The sequence below is a fragment of the Corylus avellana genome, chromosome 2 (assembly GCF_965113065.1).
Source record: "Corylus avellana chromosome 2, dhCorAvel1.hap1.2, whole genome shotgun sequence".
NCBI lineage: Eukaryota > Viridiplantae > Streptophyta > Magnoliopsida > Fagales > Betulaceae > Corylus > Corylus avellana.
In genome coordinates this window covers 46,674,650-46,692,449 of record NC_142491.1, presented here as the reverse complement: position 1 = coordinate 46,692,449, position 17,800 = coordinate 46,674,650, and the positions used below count along the sequence as shown (strand labels likewise).

Genomic DNA, 17,800 nt, shown 5'->3' with positions numbered 1-17,800 from the left:
CAAAATTATTCAGCTTATATTATTAGATCTATCACCTTTGTATATAACGCATTCCCTACATTAAATGCTTCAAGGGTCGATGTTCTTTTCGCTTTTAGGGTTCTTATCTTGACAAAGAATGAGACAAATTAACTTTTCATTGAATAATATTCTTGCAGAAATCCAATTATACTCTCCACATTGCACATGGGAAAAGGAAAAGGAAAAAGAAGATAGAATAAAACAAAACAAAAAAAACAAAAACCAAAATATTTCTACGGTTACAGAAAATCAAACGTATTGAATTAAGTTTAGTGTTCAAGTCAAATATGCTGTCATCAATCGAACAATTTCTAATAGTTTAATATTTTAAAAATTGATAATTAAATTTAATTGTTTAATTATTGATGTAGTAAATTAAGCAGTAATAAAACAACAAAACTAGGTAAATGGGCCGCTTCTCATTTTGTCTTTAAAAACATTCTTATATGATCTTCCGTTCTTTCTTCCATTCGAATTAAAAATGAAAAATCTTCGAAGAAGAAAGAAAAAAAAAAGCTAAGGAATTAATTTTCCTTAAGTCATGGAAAAAGAAAGATGGGAATCTTTGGTCAGTAAACAACACAAAGATTCAGAGTCAGACCACACGGAATAGTTTAGGATGCAATTAAGATTAGGGTTGAAGTTGTCTCTTTCAAGATGTGAAACACGTAGTTGAGCATAGTGGAGAAGTTAGAGGCAGCACGTCTCTTATCTTTTGACCTCAAAAGTATAACTCTTATATATATAACCCAGAAATCACGTGATCCTTTTTTCATTATTTGCTTTTGGTATGTGAAAGCATGTGATACTTTTTGTTTTACTATAGTCACTTCCCCACAGACCAAAGCTACTCCCAATTCATCAACTCATGACCAAATACATTTTTCTAATTCTATATTTACTGATTAAGAGTGGAGATAATCATTTTCTCATTTATTTATAGTCTTTTTCTTTTCTTTTTTTCTTTCAAAAACCAACCAAATTAATTCTTATTAAAAGATATTTTAAGAAAATCAGTACTAGCTTACTCATACTGACACTAGGCTTTCTTTTCTTGATAAGTAGACACTAGGGCATTTTTTGTCTTTCTCTTTTGTTTATTTATATCTTTTTTTGGGTGTGGGAGGGAGGCGAGGGTGTTTCTTTTACAACATGAACTAATAAAAATACCCAGGTAGCAATGCATGCAAATGGCCAAATGGGTAAGTAGTGTGTGAGAGAATCATGTGTTTCAACTATTGGGTGAACTTAGGCCAGTGGATCAATGTTTCATTTATATGGGCTTGGTGCTTTGATTATGTGGGTTTGTTGGCCCATAAGCCCAACCGACATCAATTTATATGCAGGAAAAAATCAAGTAGGCCCAGTAAGTAACTTTAATTTGAAAATATGATGTTTTTAAGTCCCTCGAATTAGAAGATATGCTAAAGAACCCATCACACTGTCTTTGTCTGACCGAAACTTGCTCCTCCATGAATTGATGTTTATCAAAGTGTCGTTGAGCAAGCACCAACAAGTCTTCAAATTCTGCATGAAGTATGCACAAATTCAAGTTAGCTTACAGAGGCCAGAGGCCTATTAGCCAGCCAACCATTAAGTCTTGTCGTCAAGAATTAGATCATCACACAACAGTATTGAATCTTTCAGATACCTTCTGTTATATATGTTCGATATATATCAAGTAATCAACAGAGCTTTCAACCGAGCAAAATAGACATGTTCATAAATCAGTTTCGGCCACTTGCAGAGAACTTAAATCCCAGATATCTGATAATCCACCAGTCACTCCCAACTGATCTGGAACTTGATAGTTTATTGGAATACCCCACAACTCGCTGCTAGAGCTAGGCATAGTGGTACTTTCATCAAACCCATGCTCCAGATATCCTCTTGTTTAATGATGCTTTCAATCCCCGGAGATGACTCAGAAAAACGCTTCTCCTCCTTCTTTATTTCTTATGGGAAAGAGACAAAAAACATGGGATTAACCTCTTCTTGCAGGCTCATGAAATTATTTCCTTTCAGATCTTCAGTCCCCAGCGAATTCATGTTGATGCTGCTTGACAAACTTCCTCTTCACTCGTGGAGAACCTATTTCTCTCTGTTCCTTCTTCTGCTGAAGCCGGGCTAAGAATGTGTATGATATAAGTTTACTCTATTACTTCAAAAGTTTAATCTTATAAAGAACTAAATAAAACATAAACTCGATTTAATTCATAAAAATAAATGAATTCACAAGCAATTTAGCAAAGTAAGAAGATTGAATTCCCTTCTTTTATTACTTGAACACATTCTCATGTATGATACTTGTCCATAGTGGAAAGAACTTAAAATAAATTAGAGTTTGTTGCTATTATAATAATTATGATGGTTCATTCAAAATTAATAATTTAAATCAATATACATTTTAAAAAAAATAAAAAATGAGTTAATGGGTAGTCGGACCACCCCACCACCAGTATATTTATATATTATTTCTTAACGACGTGGTTCAAGTTAAGTCATTCATTTCGAATGAACGAACATGATGGAATTGGAGGGCCTCAATCCAATTTATGACCCACACGAAGGCCCAACTCCTACCTTAATAACATCCGCATCAAGTTAGGCAAAATTTAGTTAAATTTAACTTCTAAAATGTACTTTATTAGATATAGCTAATCAATTATTTATTTATTTTTTTTGTAGATTATAGCTAGTCACTTTTTAAGACTACCAAATAGCAAACGGGCAGTGATTGGCAGCATGCGACACGCCCACGCATGCCCGTGCAAATTTTTTTTTTTTGTTAAAAAAAAAAAAAAAAAATTTTTACACGCGGCGTGCTGTGTTGTTTTCATTTACCCAATAGCAAACTCTATATATTTTTCTACTTTAATTAAATATTATTTTTATTGTAAAATCAAGCTACTTTAACTACCATGAAACTCTTTATTTTATAATCACAACTTAGGGCTGGCAATTTTGACACAATCCGTGAATCCGACACGAAATTACTAAGCTTGAGTGACATTTTACACCTGCCTTTATTTATATATATTAAATATTTTATATTAATTAAATATATAATTAATAAACATCCAAGACGATGCCGTTTGGTGTTAAACACCAAACGGCATCGTTTTAGAGGGAGAATAAATTGAAACCCTACGGGTTTCATCTTATTCTCCTTCCTTGCCTCTCAGTCTCATTCTCTCATTTGCTCAGAAAAAAAACTCACGCCGCTCGTTTCTCTCTCTCTCCCGCTCTTGCTCTAATGTCAATGCTCAACGCTCTCTCTGAGATCTAACAGTCTCTGTTGAGTGTTAATTTTGAGTTGGTTTGCTGGTCTCGGGGCTGCTATCTAAAACGACGTCGTGGGGAACTGCTACTAAGCAAAGCTCTGCCTTGCTTGCTTTCCGTGGAAGCCAATCATGTTTGAAGTAAGAACCCCGAGGACAGGAAAGGCCAGAAGGGCGCTCGAGAAACGAGCACCCAAACTTGTGAGCTCCCCAATTCTCTACGGAAAACCCCATGAAAATCAAGCTTTTGTACATTCCATTGAAAGTAACAATTTTGATTTCTCTGTTTCTTTGTTCAGGTCGAGACGGGGAAGAAGACGCTGATACTTCATGGTACAAAGACGAGCGGCGTACTGAATGCCGTGCTGACGGAAATCTACCACATGAAGAAGGGCAGCGCCGTAAAGTTTAGCCGCAAGAACGAGAATATCAAGCCCTTTGAGAGCGGCGGTGAGACCTCTTTGGAGTTCTTTTTAAATAGAACCGATTGTAGCATTTTCGTGGTAAGTTTTTTTTTTTTTTTTTGGGTCATTCTGTTTTGTTGGAATTTGTTAAAATAAGGTATTGATCAATGGGTCTTTAAGTGTTTGCTTCTGAGCTTAATTTTATTTGATTTAGAATGTTTAACATGTTTTACCTAAAAAGATGTGAATTAAAATCTAAGAAAGTAGAAGCAATAGAAACTAAACTATAGAAAAATAGATTTTTTATTGTTTTTGTATGTTTTGAGTTAGAGTAGCATTTATTTGATCACATAAAAGAAGACAATGTGAAACTTCTGTATTCATTAGACGTGATTTGAGATATTGAAGTATGTATTTCACTTGTAGATTTGTTAAATTTGCTTTGGCTTATGTCCTGTGCGACCCAAGCTCCAATTACAGATGGCACACTACCATCTCGTGTTCCGTGCACACGACATAAGACGCAAGCCTTACCTTGTTAAAAGTTAAAACCTAGTAACACAGTTTCATATCTTTGTGGTTAGCAGGAAAAATCTGTTTATGAATGACACTTTGATGTTCCATTTTTTTATTTTCACCCTTGCCCTCTTTTGAAAACTGTCTGCTGCTCCTATGAAAATAAGACGTCCAAAGTGGAAATGCTGTAATGATTGTTTTCCCTACTGAAGATCAATTGCATTGTTACTGATCATCTTTTTTTATTTATCTAATTGGTTGTGAAATGCAGTTTGGTTCTCACTCAAAGAAGCGGCCTGATAATCTTGTTATAGGGAGAGCTTACGACCACCACATCTATGATCTTGTGGAGATTGGGGTTGAAAATTTCAAGCCGATGGAGTCATTCAAATATGATAAGAAGTTAGCTCCACAGATTGGCTCAAAACCTTTGATTGCTTTTATTGGGGAAGGATTTGAGAATGTAGAAGAGTTGAAACATTTGAAGGAAGTTTTGCTTGATCTGTTGCGGGGAGAGGTGCATTTCTGCTGCCCTTTGCAGTTTGTGCATCTATATGTTATGACTCTATTATATTAATGAAAAGCATGAGTTTGATGCATGCAGGTTATAGAGAATTTAAATCTTGTGGGGGTAGACCGTGCATATGTATGTACAGCCATATCTTCAAATAGGGTGTTTCTTTCTCACTGTGGTCTGCGGCTAAAAAAGTCTGGCACAAAAGTACCGAGGATGGAACTGGAAGAAGTTGGCCCCTCCATGGATTTGGTAGTTCGCCGGCATCGTCTTCCTAATGAAAGCCTTCAGAAAGAAGCAATGAAAACAACCAGGGAAAAGCCTAAGAAGAAGGTTGACTAAAATACTCCCTTAAACCTTCCCAATTTCTTTTTCTATGAGGAGAGAAGTAACATGTCTGGATGTTCTGTTTTTTGCAGGTGAAAAATGTTAGCAAGGATGCAATAGAAGGCAAGATCGGGAAGATATACATGCCAGATCAGAAGGTAAGGGGAATGTTTATTCATCTAGCAGTTATTGCATCAACTATGGGATACTTAACTAGTTCAGCTGTGAGAGGGATATCATCTATGTCAGATATCTCATCCGTAGCCTAGAAAGTACATTTCACCTGATAGCCACCTTCTCGTTCTCCTTTCTGATCTCATGTGGAAGGACTTGATTACTTTGCGGGTGATAGCTTTGCTCCAACCTTGGCCATATGAGCAACGGCGTTATTTCTGTAGTTATCCCATTATATCTAAACTCTGCCTTAGTTTTATTCAGTTATTCTCTAACTGTTTACTAGAATTTTGCGGTTCTTTGTTGTACCATTGATATTGATATGATTCATTTTGTTTTTGTTAACTTGGCATTTAGGTTGGAGATGTCGCTCTACCTAACATAGCGAAAGGTGTGAAGAGAGAGCGCCGTGAAGCTAAGTTGAAAAATGGGGAAAACAAGCATGCATCAAAAAAACTGAAAGAAAATTCAACATAACTCTCCCACAGTGATTTTTGGCCAATGTTCTCTTTGATTGAGAGGAAATCTAAGGGAGAAGAAATAGACCCAAGAGGCATGGGATCTCTTTCCTTCATGGTTTCTTAGATTCATTTCCTCATTAAAAAAAAAAAAAGTTAATATCTACCGTAGGATGAGTCATGTTTTATTTGTAGGATGTGATACCCTTTTATTTTATTTTTCTTTTATTATGCTTAAATATTTGGGTTAAGGAAGCATTTTGGAAGGCGCATTGTACAATTGCCAAATGTGCAAGTTCAGCTTCTACCTTTGTTTTTTTTTTTTTTTTTTTTTTTGGTCAAAAAAAAAAAGAAGAAGTGCAAGTTGCTGGTAACTGGTAAGGCAGCAAACCTGGTAAGGAGTTACAGGACTTTTCATTCAGCTTTTATTAATTATTATATGCACCTAAATTAAATGTCTCTCTTTTTGGATGTCCAGTATATATCTACTTTCTTAAGTTTGAAAAGTTTATATGAATTATATTATTAGAATAGTTTTGTATAAAGGTAAACTCTAGAACTCTTTGAGATGATCTCATTTACTTTACTTGAATTATAACTTATAAAGAGAAAAAGAAAAATAAAAGATAATTTTCTTCTGAATTGAGTTAGGAGAATTGTCTTCAATCTATTAAATTGATATATGTCATTTGGATTAAAAAATAATTAAGGGATATTGATCATCCTTAGCAAACAGTAATGCATATGTTAAAGCCCAAAAGTTTATCAAGTTACACCCAATTAGTCATTGTGTGTACGCCCATATCCATGCTTGAATGGGTCGTTTCGTAAATGAAGGCCTCCTTTGGAACTCAGACCATTTAGATTATTGATAGGCCCAACTGATTAGCATCACCGGATTATTTTCCAATCCACTTCGGGTAGCCTAGATGAGTGCCACCTGCCCGGGTTATGGCACCAAAAAACTGCCCAATACACTTGCGGGCAGATTATAGTTCACACGGGCAGGCCGGTTTTTAACAGTCCCGATGCATAGTCCGGCACTCTTAGCATCGACGGCCTAGGTGGAAATGAGGCTACCGCTTTATCAAGTATTTTTTCAGTTATATCAACAACACAAAAAATATTGATTGAATAAAAGTGGACTATGGTACATGCACTTGTCAACCTCTTAATTTGATTTTGCAATGTAGTGGACGAATAAATTACTTTAAACTTACCTAAAAATAAAAAAAAGTGTATAAGTCGTGACTTATAATTACAGATCAAAAAATGTAATGGCAAAACTTTTTCTTTCTCGAAAGAGGATCCTCTCCAGTTCAAATGAACTGTCCTGTTAGTTACAGTAAAAGAGTATTTTTGACTTCTCAACTTTTAAGAGGACAAAAATATCCCTCAATTATAACTAACTGAATATTATCCAGTTCAAATGAAATTGAAAGGACACTAATTCTTCTTCCTCTCAATGCAGCACAACCTATGCTTAGAACGAGGTAGATTTCGTTCATATGGTCTGACTTCCGGCACAAAAAGACAAAAGTAGTTTGATACCACTAAGACTCTGGACTTGTCGAGGGTCTGATTCTTGCAGGCATTCCTCTTGGCTCCTCGAATCCATCCTGAGCCCAAGAAGCCATCGAATTCCAGGGTGTCATGGACATTTTGCTCACATCCAGATCAAGCTCTTGCTCGGCAACATCTTCGTCAATACTACCTTCGTCATCATCATCATATAGAGGTCTGACCATTGACCAATACACGAAGTGTCGCCGGATGTATCTTCAGATTAATGGAGAACAAAGTAATGTCAGCAAACCACTCAAAAAACGCAAATAAATAATAAATTTCTCACAATCTATCTGCAGAACAATTTATTGGTCAATGTCGAGGTGATCCTTTTATACAACCACATTATATTCTGATGTGGAACTGTTTAGGAAACTAGAAACTACCAAAAAAAAAACCTCCAATGGTAGGTGGTCAGAATCCAGAAATTGGGGATGGGGGTTGCGCATATTGAATGCAAAGAGCCCACAGAAACAAAGTTGGTCAGAATCCTTACTAAAACAGTAAAACGGCTCACTAAACATGGTAAAAGTTTCATTCTCACCCTAAAAATGCCAATCTGAATGTGCATGGGATATATTTTCCCCTGCATAGTTTTCTTCAAATGAAGTTTCTAAAACAGCTGCTCAGAATATAAAGATACGAGAAATGATCTTTGTCCATTCCTTACATGCTGTTTTTTTTATAAGTAAAAACTACGAATGGTTACCTGTCACTTTTTTTCAGCAAACATGGGTCAAATGGAAAGAACATGTCAAGCCTTTCCATACCACCGAAAGCCTTTGAATGTTCCGACTCCAGTGAGTAGTTAAAAACAAATTCCTCAGATGAGGTGAACAGACAAGCTGCTTCTGCTTGTCGGCAAAATTCATCTATAATGGAAGGCAGACATACCTGTCACAAAATAAAAAACTGAAATAAAACAACATGCATTCTGATAAAGTTTGGATTGCTTGAACAGTATCCCATACCATAGAACAATAAAACAAATTGAAAAGATATAAGGACAAGGGGACTAAACAAGGAACTCAAAGCATAAGTAAATACAAATTCTTCTCAATGTCAAAGGAAACAAAAAAGCTTCACACATCAAATTTGTAATTGCACATGCTGAATTATGTGAGGTCTTTGGCTGTGCCCCAAAACAGCTCCTCACCTTCAATGGGCTCAATTTATGATTCAAGATTGGCTCTATTAAGAGAAGATGTGATTTGAACCAAGCAACATCCATCATTGATTTCATTCGGAAGCAGAGCACATACATGATCGCCTGTAAACAGACAAATAACCATTAATTTGAAATTAGTCAAAAAGAGTAAATAAGTTTCCTGAGAATTGGATTTAAATTAGCAAACATATATTAATATAACAATGAAAGCACACGGATCATGCAATGCTATTTATAAAGGAACGAAGACATTGTTAGGTCATCTCCAACAATGATTTTGACAATTTAGAATGTGTTGTGTAACTCATTTGCGTTGTCTACGATCTCTGAATTAGCAGCACAGGAAATGTAATTGTCTCAACTACATATTATGAGCCAACTAACATTAACCACTCGCTGTCAGTCACTTTCTCAATTACCAAAAGATATACAATGTAATGGCCAATTAATAAATAATGGATATATCATTCTTTCAGAATGCAGGTATGCTCAAAAACAGTTCTCTCTCCAAATGCTTTCTCGTCAATGATGAAAGGTGCAAAAATCTAAGCTTCCAGTCCTAATTATAGCCAAAGCAAAATATACCTGGCATGCAGAGTAGAAAAGTCTATGGGATGTTGGGTTCATTTCACCACCTTTCGTTTTGCAATATTCCAAAGACCAATCTACCAGCCTGAGAACTCATAAACACAAGATCACCACATTAATTTTAAGTTATTGTAAAAGCAATATAGATCACATTATGATATTATGCTTCACGACCTTTTCAACAAGCCAGCAACCAAAGGAGCTGACAGAAAATTTGCACGAGACAAATAACTCGCAAGATAAGCAACAGCACTCATCCTGCATAGCACCAGAAGAAATCAGCACTATAGGTCATGCTCATATAACAAGAAAAATTATACTGCAGAACTTTCAAGCAACTAAAGTTTGACCATAAATCAGACAGGAACGAGAAAGCTAACTGTAGGGAGTGGGAAGGAGCGAGAACTTAATCAGGAAGGCAAATGAGAATTGCATCCATGTCAGCAGTGCAAAGAGAAAATTATTTCAAACCAGGTGGTTAATCATCCCAAATTCCAAAGATAATTACCCAAAGAAAATGTCTTATGTGACACAGGCGTGAGAAAGAAAATCAGGAAAATAAAACAAGATAATTTAAACTCCACATGGTTTTGCTGAAACAGTCTGGTAAGACCACATACCAAACAGTAGGCAAGACTGACACGCCCAATACCAAATTCTCAAAATAATAGCCATAATAGCTACTTCAAACAATCTGTGGAAGTGTTCCTTAACAAAGTGTTAAGAGCTGCACCCGTACAAATGGATGATAGAAAACACAACCAAAATAAGTATCACATATGACTGCAAAAAAGAATCATTTCAAGAAGTAAAGCATGAATTAATTTCAAGTGTTTCAAAGGCCACTTAGAGCATTTCCAGCAAGGGTTTTCATTTTAACTACTCAAAATACAACTTTTTTCATTTTAGCTATACTAGTTTTTCACTACACACCCAACAGAACATTTATTTTAACTATCTACTCAAATTAAATTTTTTTTATTTTTTTTATTTTTTTATCATTTCCTTGTCTTCCCCATAAAAAGAGAGAGAGAAGGAGAGAGAAAAGATTAAAAAAATAGAAAAAAGAGAAAATATAATAAAATATTTCTTACAAGTTGCTACAGTAAACTTTCATATTTGAAAGTTTACTGTAGCAATTGTTAGTAAAATTTCTATTTTGCAAGGACTGCTGGAGTAAGAAAATAAGGCATAATAGCTAAATTTAGCTAAAAAACTAATTTACAAGGACTAATAGAGATGCTGTTCTTTTTTTTTTAAAAAAAAATGAAGTGTTTCAAAGACCACAAACCCTAACAATCAACACAACAAATGAATGTTTCCCAAAACAAGAGGTTACAGACCAATAAACAATTTTGTTTTTTTAATCAAAGCATGGTCGTATTACCGGAAAGGCAGAGGGTAGTCTTTGCAAACAAAAATATCTGAAAGTAACATGGCAAATCGCACACCACAGTTTTCAGGATCTAGAGCACAGGCATAGAACATCACAAACTGCAATACAGAAAAGCAAAAGCAATGCATTTTAATGCTAGCTTTACCAAAACAAAAAAAAAAAACACTATTCATAATTCAATATTGAGATAAATATGAGAAACAGCAGGCCAATTTGGTGAGAAAACATTGTATATGTTACCTGAGCAAATTTTGACTTGTATGCAGTCAGAACCGTAATTCGAAATGAGACTAAAAGATGTTCAAAAACCTGATGACCACATTTCAATAATACAATAAAATTGGACATTAGTCACAGAAGATGGCAGATTAAAGCCATTGAAAATTTAAACATTCAAGAGTACCTCAACCAAACGCCCACTATCTTTACACGATTCCAGATGCTCAAAAGTTAGCACCATCAAGCTATCTAATTTCTCAGCAATTAAGTTTCCTTCTGAACTCTTCCGACTTAATTCTCTTAGAAGCTGTAAAAAATCTCAAAATTACTTTAAATATCAGGGTAAAATAATCATAAGCATTCAAGAAGAACAGAAATAACGATATCATATCAGAAAACAAAACCCTTCTTCAAACAATACAATATACCATAGGTTCGAAAGTTGGCAGGAACTAATACTACTTATAGTCAAAGCCAGTTAGGCATTTCCAACAATCTGCTATTGTTTTTCATTTAAAAGATTAGTAGATGAAACCAGATATCAGCCAACTTGGTGTTGAGAATGGATAATACCTCAGTACCATCTTCCTCATTGTAATCTGCAATTTTGTCCACATTTTCAAGCTCCATCTGAAATATGCCTTTACTAGAGTCATCTTGTAAAATGTCATCCCATCCAATCTCCACCTATAAGAAGCTCAATACATGATTACATATAAATGCAGTTACATTTTTTTGGCCACTAATTTGTTTGGGAAATTCAATATACTTACATCAAACTCTATAAGCATATCCATCAGCCCCATAAGCACTGTGCTCCTAACAAATTCTCCAATTGCACCACTCTCCAGCTTTAACATGTTCTCCACATAGATAACTGCCAACTACAAGAAGAGGTTGGTATATAACTTCACAACTAATGATTGACAGTAATAATATTCAGATCAATAATAGCAGACAATTTAAGGCAGCAAAACAGAGTCACAAGCATAATAGGAATTTACAATCAGGAATACAACATAATAAAATTTATGAAAAGAAACAATCAAAATTTAGTTCGGACAATAGGTGAATTACAGATACGATCAATGTAAAACCAGGTCAAAAAATTATAATCTGCAGGTTTCTGTTTCAAGCAGCTGCTAAAATTTCTGTGTTAACCCTTCACTGCACTGGCTTAATGCAAAACCACAAGACTGACACTGACCAAGAGAAGGTTAAAACTAAGGAAGTGATGAAGGAAAAATAAGAATAGGGCCATGCTGTCCCCCCTAGATGCTACAATCAACAGTGATGAGCATGAAAGACAGAAACCAAACTAATACCAAGCAGATTGACATGGGGGTTCTCATGAGGCACAACACATTGCTTGGCCAGAGATGCGTACCACATGCCACTCAAAACGACCAAGCAGATTGACATGGGGGTTCTCATGAGGCACAACACATTGCTTGGCCAGAGATACGTACCACATGCCACTCAAAACGACATGCATGGGCATAAAATCTAACAAAATCACAAGAAATGCATCGCACAAAACTCTATCATGTTCATAATTGAATTGCAGATAGTGAAGTGCCTATTGAACTCACAGGTTCCTTGGCATAGATTGGCCTTCTTTGAGAAACTATTGGAGATAGTATTGCAGGAGCAAGAGGCACCAAATCAGTTATATGTTTCAGAGCTGAATGCACACGAGACAGAACTTGGTCCTTTCTTGCAAGACCACGTGGCTGCTTCAGTATACCAACAAAAGAGTATGACGGGGTGAAGTTTCTAACAAGCATTTCCAAACATGAATTGACATGTTTTCCATTTGAAGCAGCCTGCAATATTGTTTGGCAATAATCAGCAACAGAAACTTCACCAAATTGTCCTCTAAAGTAAGGGGAAAAAATCTATTCCTCAAACCTCACAATATAAAATGTTGCCTAAAACCCACATACCAAGGATATGATTAGTTCAAGCAAAGCATCCATCACATCACGTCCGTAATTCCACATGTTCATTTCAAAAATCTGAAGAACATACGTATAAAAAAAATAAATCAAATTTAACAAAACAGCATCAATAATTACACATATCCAAATATCATCAACTCGCTTGGGAAAAAGAAAAGGATCATCTACTTACTGAAGAAAGAAGAGATTCATGGAGAACAATATCTATATAAGAAACTGCTCCAGATAGTGCCTTTAAACTTGTCTGCCAAGCATATATAGATAAGAATTTAAGACTTGGAAAAATCATTGAAGAGGCAATAAGGAGTATTACATCTTCCCAAAAAAACGATACTGAAATGTTGGTAAAGAGCCTACCATAAGTAGCGCCACCTCCTCAGGGGCAAGTCGATCCGTGTGGTGCATAACCGCAACAAGCTGGTTATAATTGTCACTATCATCCTGAACGAGTAGAATTTATGTTTAAAGCATGTTCATCAAAATAACACGACAATTTCGTACAGATCATGATCATAAGCCGAGTAGAGATCATGTTAAACCATGTTTGATTAAGAAATACAGCCCAAGGCATACAGAAAACAGTATGCTGCACGTGGCAGAATGCTTACCGATGAGACTGAACTTAGAGCATCCCTGACATGATAAACTAACTCCGAATCACTGAAATCATCGCCCTCCTCCATTTCATTAAACCCAACGTTGCCGTTAACTAATTCCTCAGCTCCCATGGTCTCCGACCCAGACCTTACTGATCTTGTCTTTTCAATGGGGCCAGGGAGGGAAAACTTAATTAAGACCTGAAAAAACAGAGAAATTAACGAGAAAAAACATCAACATTTTCATGACTACATCGTAACAATATCAACGAGAAAAGATGCAATGTTTCCCTTTATCAGAATCTAAACTCCAGATATAGTCAGCCAAGCAAAATAGAATCTAATAGAACTTAAACAAACTCTTGATTATAATTGTTTCTCACACATCATACATTGGAGACTTCTCTATTCATTTAAATAGAGACATTCTTACATGTGTATTAAATAACAATTAAATAAAACCACATTAATTGAAGCTATTCATTTTCTATAACTGTTAAAACGTGAAGTGGAATGGACTTTGGTAACATTTGAAACGGACGGAAGTTGGACTTTTGTGTAGTCTTCTTATCCTTTAATAATTATGTTCTAATACGCCCCCGCAAAAAATGGCTTCTATGGCCTGAATTGGAACATCATCTTCTATGACCAGAACTTTTACTTCACTAAATCTTGCTGGCATCGGCTATTATGGCCGGAACATGGATATCGGCAACTTTGGCCGGCAACGGCTACTATGGCCGTAACTTGGACATCGGCTACTTTGGCCGAAAATGTGATGATGAGGGTGCTCCGACGATGAAACATGCATTCAATCTGACGGTAAGTCACTCTTTAAGTAAGAGTGATGGAGAAGAGAGAAAGAGACATCCGTTAAGACTAGATTTGGTAATATGTAATGAATATAAACCAATGGCTAATACGTGGGGTCGACGGGTTTGAGCATAATAACACAAAACTGTGTAAAAAAAAAAACACGATAGTATTATTGGAGAACTTCGCCAAGGCACTGCCCGTGTGGGTTTTAGCCCACCGGCGGTGCTATAACTAAAGAGAAAAATTACAGGATCGAATGGCGCTAGCCTATAGTTCTGATACCATAATAAAACTTAAACAAACTCGGATTATAATTGTTTCTCACACATCATACATTGGAAGACTTCTCCATTCATTCATTGAAATAGAGACATTCTGTATTAAATAACAATTAAATAAAACCACATTAATTGAAAACGTGAAGCGGAACATTTGAAACGGACGGAACTTTAAACTTTTGTGTATAGTCTTCTTATCCTTTAATAATTATAATTATGTTATAATAGAATCATCATAACAATCATTAATTCTATTATCATCAGACCGATAGGCTAAGTTGTACCTGGTTGAAGAGCCCTAATTCAGGTTTCAGCTGGTCTCTCCAGTAGCCTACGCCGGGGCGCAGAACACGAACACTGGCAAAGCTTCCTTGTCTTGCTACTGGCAAAGCTTGCTTCTCTGGCGCTTGTTTGCGCGGAGGCTTAAAGCGAAAAACGTCCTACTCGTGAGAGAAACACGTGGGTTCCTTCTTCTTCGCGGTCTTCTACGTCTCGGCTGAAGCGGTGGAATCCACCAGACTCTAGGAGGGTTTCAAACGTAGCGGAATTCATGACTCCCTGATTCGTATGGAAACTATTTTGCCGAACTCTGGGTCCCTTTTGTCTTATTTTTTAATTTTAAAAAATAATATTATTACGAAGAAAAATACAATTTTTTATATTTTAAAAAATACCAAATAAAAAAAGATCAATAAAAATATTATTGCTTCACACATTTTTTTTGTTTTTTTGTTTTAATTAAAAAATATGGCAAAAGTTGGCCTAAAGTTAGACAAAATAGTTGGGTCCCTCTCATCCCTCCATTCGTAAAAAAGACCTGTATCAAGGGTTTCAAAGTTTCAAACGTAGTGGAATTCATGACTCACTTATTCGTATTTGTTAAAAGTCCCCCGTATCTTTGTATTTTTCCAGGGCGCGACTAAATATACTTCTTATTTTAATTCATACCGGACTTGGTCTTGAAAAGATTGCCGGATCATGTTGGTGCATGGATATAAAGTAATATAAATAAATTTTAATTCGACTCATTTAATTTAACGAATTAGACTCTTCAACTATAATCGACCAATTTCCTATTAAGCTTATGTTAAATTCTGGTATAAAAAGTTGTCCGTCCTAGTTTCGGTTGGTCTCCTTGTACTAATGGATAGGTAGAGTTTGACTCATGCTTGGGCCAACTGAGGCTGTAAGCCTGGACGGGCTATTATAAGAGCATTCCCAGCAGACTCCCTATAAGGGAGTCTGTTCCCTAAGTTTAGGGAATATGTCTAAAAAATCGCAAAAAATGTCCCACAGCAGATTCCCTATATGGTTCCCTAAACCATCAGCTGCTACAGTTGAACCCCATGTTTTGGGTTCAACTGTAGCGATCCAAAGGATTATTAAATTAGAAAAAAAATATTCTCTCTCCTCTCTCCTCGATCTCGTCTCACGTCCCTCTCTCTCACCTCTCTTTCTCTCTCGCTCGCACCACCAAACGGCAAACAAGCAACAAAGCATTCAAATCAAAGAAACCCAGACCGATCAAACCAAAGATTTCAAACCGAATAAGAGATTTGTTTAAACTTTCAATTGATCAAACCAAAGAAACCCAGAAATCTCATAAATTTGTGCTTAAAAAATAGCAAAAATTGGAAACCCATAAATCAAATCAAACCAAAGAAACCCAGAAATCAAATCAAAGACACAAGGCATCAAGGCATGTGCATGCCGATTGGGTCGCAGTTGGACGGGATCGCGTTGTGCGAAGGGCTGGAGTCACTGTCGATAAAGAACTCGGCGGACTTGGACGACATGAGGTTGATAGCCATCGCGAGTGGGTGTTGGAAATTGAAGAAATTTGTAGTGGTTGGGTGCAAGAGGATCACATGGACGTGAGTGCTTCCTTGCTGGGAGGAGAAGAAAACGAAGAAATTACAGGAAGAAGAAATGGGCTGCTGCTGGAAGGGAAAGAAAGGAAAGAATGAAGACGGAGATGAGATGAGAGAGAGAAAGAAAGGTTCAATTAAATGAATAAAATATAAAAAAGGTAAAATAAAAATAATAATATTTTAATTATATAGGGAAGCATTAAGGGAAGCTATTGGGGTGCAAATTGACATAGGGAAGCAAAAAGTAGTTTGGATCCTTAAACTTAGGGAAGATGACCGGGTAGCTGCTGGGAATGCTCTAAGCCGAATGAAGTTTAGATAAGACTAAAACCCAGTCTTAACCTAAATGACATCCGTAAATTAATTGAATTTGAAGTCTAATTATCTGGTTTTTAGGTGAGACTCCTCTTTGTGCCGGTAGAATTGAACTTGAAAACATTTTTCTAGTGTTACTGAGTTTGAATAATATTTTCAGATTGAATTTTACTTCTTTACTATAATTATAACTTGTAAAGAAAAAAAAAATCCCACAAAAACACACACACATATATATATATATATATATATTAGCTGTTCAATGATTAGCATCACCGGATTATTTTGCGAACCTTCTTCTTTGTTTTCCTGACCAAAGAAAAATGTTATAGTTTTTCGATCCCTTTTGGAGGGGCCGAAATTAATGTTGAATAACTATTATTATAATTTATTTTTTACTTTTTTTTTTATGTAAAAAAAATTTAATGTATGAAAAAATTATCACGGCTAATTAACCTTTTCATTTACTAAAACAATTTTGGATTTCATTGCAGTATTAATGGGTTTGGTAAGACAAAGGGAACATCTTTTACTTTGAATAATATTTCCAACCCTGTGATTTATTCAATATTCTGATTAGTTTTTACTTAACCGTATCCTGACTAATGATTTGTTGCTTTACCAATTGGTAACAAATTTGTGACGTGTTTTTCATATTTAATCGGGATGCCTTCGAAGTAAATGTTTGGGACAATACATGAAAAAGAAAAGGAAACATATATATATATATATTAATGGAATCGAACTATATATAATTCAAAACAACTTAAGCACAACGCTTTACAGAGATAATGTCTAAAATGCAATTAAGAATTTCATCAATAAGGACTTGTTCCACACTACGGGATAATACTTCTTTCGCCAGGTGACGAGCTGCATCATTGAGATGTCGTCTAACATGGGTTACCTTCCAGTTTTGCAGACAATTAAGCAATTCTCGAGGAAGACCAACATATGAAAACCCAATTCCCACTTCATAGTCGTTAATGTCGTTGTTGCCTCTGCAATATTGGGCTCAACGATGTAGTCTTTTGGCGCTACCAATGTGACTAACACCTCTCAGTTACCATCTCTAACAACCACACCAATACCCATCTTCCTTCTACTATTATCCACAACCGCATCTCAATTTATTTTAACAAAATCGTTATTGGGGGCTTCCCATCAAACGTCTTCTGTATTCGCCCTCTCAATCGGGCTATCTTTCCGAGAGTTAACTAATTGAAAAGCCTCCAGAGACTCCAAGGCACACCCGATTACGATAGAAAATGGACTAACCTTTTTTTTTTCATAAACAATGGCATTCCTATGAAGCCATAACATTCTAGCCA

The 17,800-nt window shown here is 35.8% G+C and overlaps 2 protein-coding genes across 2 annotated transcripts; one reads left to right on the top strand and one right to left on the bottom strand.

Moving 5' to 3' along the window:
• Positions 1 to 3,205: 3,205 nt before the first annotated feature.
• On the top strand, positions 3,206 to 6,029 carry LOC132180247 (Ribosomal RNA processing Brix domain protein). The gene is made up of 6 exons (XM_059592995.2): positions 3,206 to 3,503; positions 3,602 to 3,805; positions 4,494 to 4,739; positions 4,827 to 5,069; positions 5,156 to 5,221; positions 5,595 to 6,029. Exons 1-6 carry the CDS (start codon positions 3,435 to 3,437, stop codon positions 5,712 to 5,714), a joined length of 948 nt encoding a protein of 315 aa, XP_059448978.2. The 5' UTR covers positions 3,206 to 3,434; the 3' UTR covers positions 5,715 to 6,029.
• LOC132180232 (RNA polymerase I-specific transcription initiation factor rrn3-like) lies at positions 6,005 to 14,830 on the bottom strand. The gene is made up of 16 exons (XM_088513341.1): positions 14,568 to 14,830; positions 13,202 to 13,390; positions 12,951 to 13,034; positions 12,766 to 12,837; positions 12,579 to 12,650; positions 12,225 to 12,458; positions 11,406 to 11,516; positions 11,206 to 11,319; positions 10,817 to 10,939; positions 10,654 to 10,722; positions 10,405 to 10,511; positions 9,192 to 9,275; positions 9,015 to 9,102; positions 8,418 to 8,531; positions 7,971 to 8,155; positions 6,005 to 7,474 (listed from the first exon to the last, which is right to left on the bottom strand). Exons 2-16 carry the CDS (start codon positions 13,319 to 13,321, stop codon positions 7,249 to 7,251), a joined length of 1,803 nt encoding a protein of 600 aa, XP_088369467.1. The 5' UTR covers positions 13,322 to 13,390; positions 14,568 to 14,830; the 3' UTR covers positions 6,005 to 7,248.
• Between the last annotated feature and the right edge of the window lie 2,970 nt (positions 14,831 to 17,800).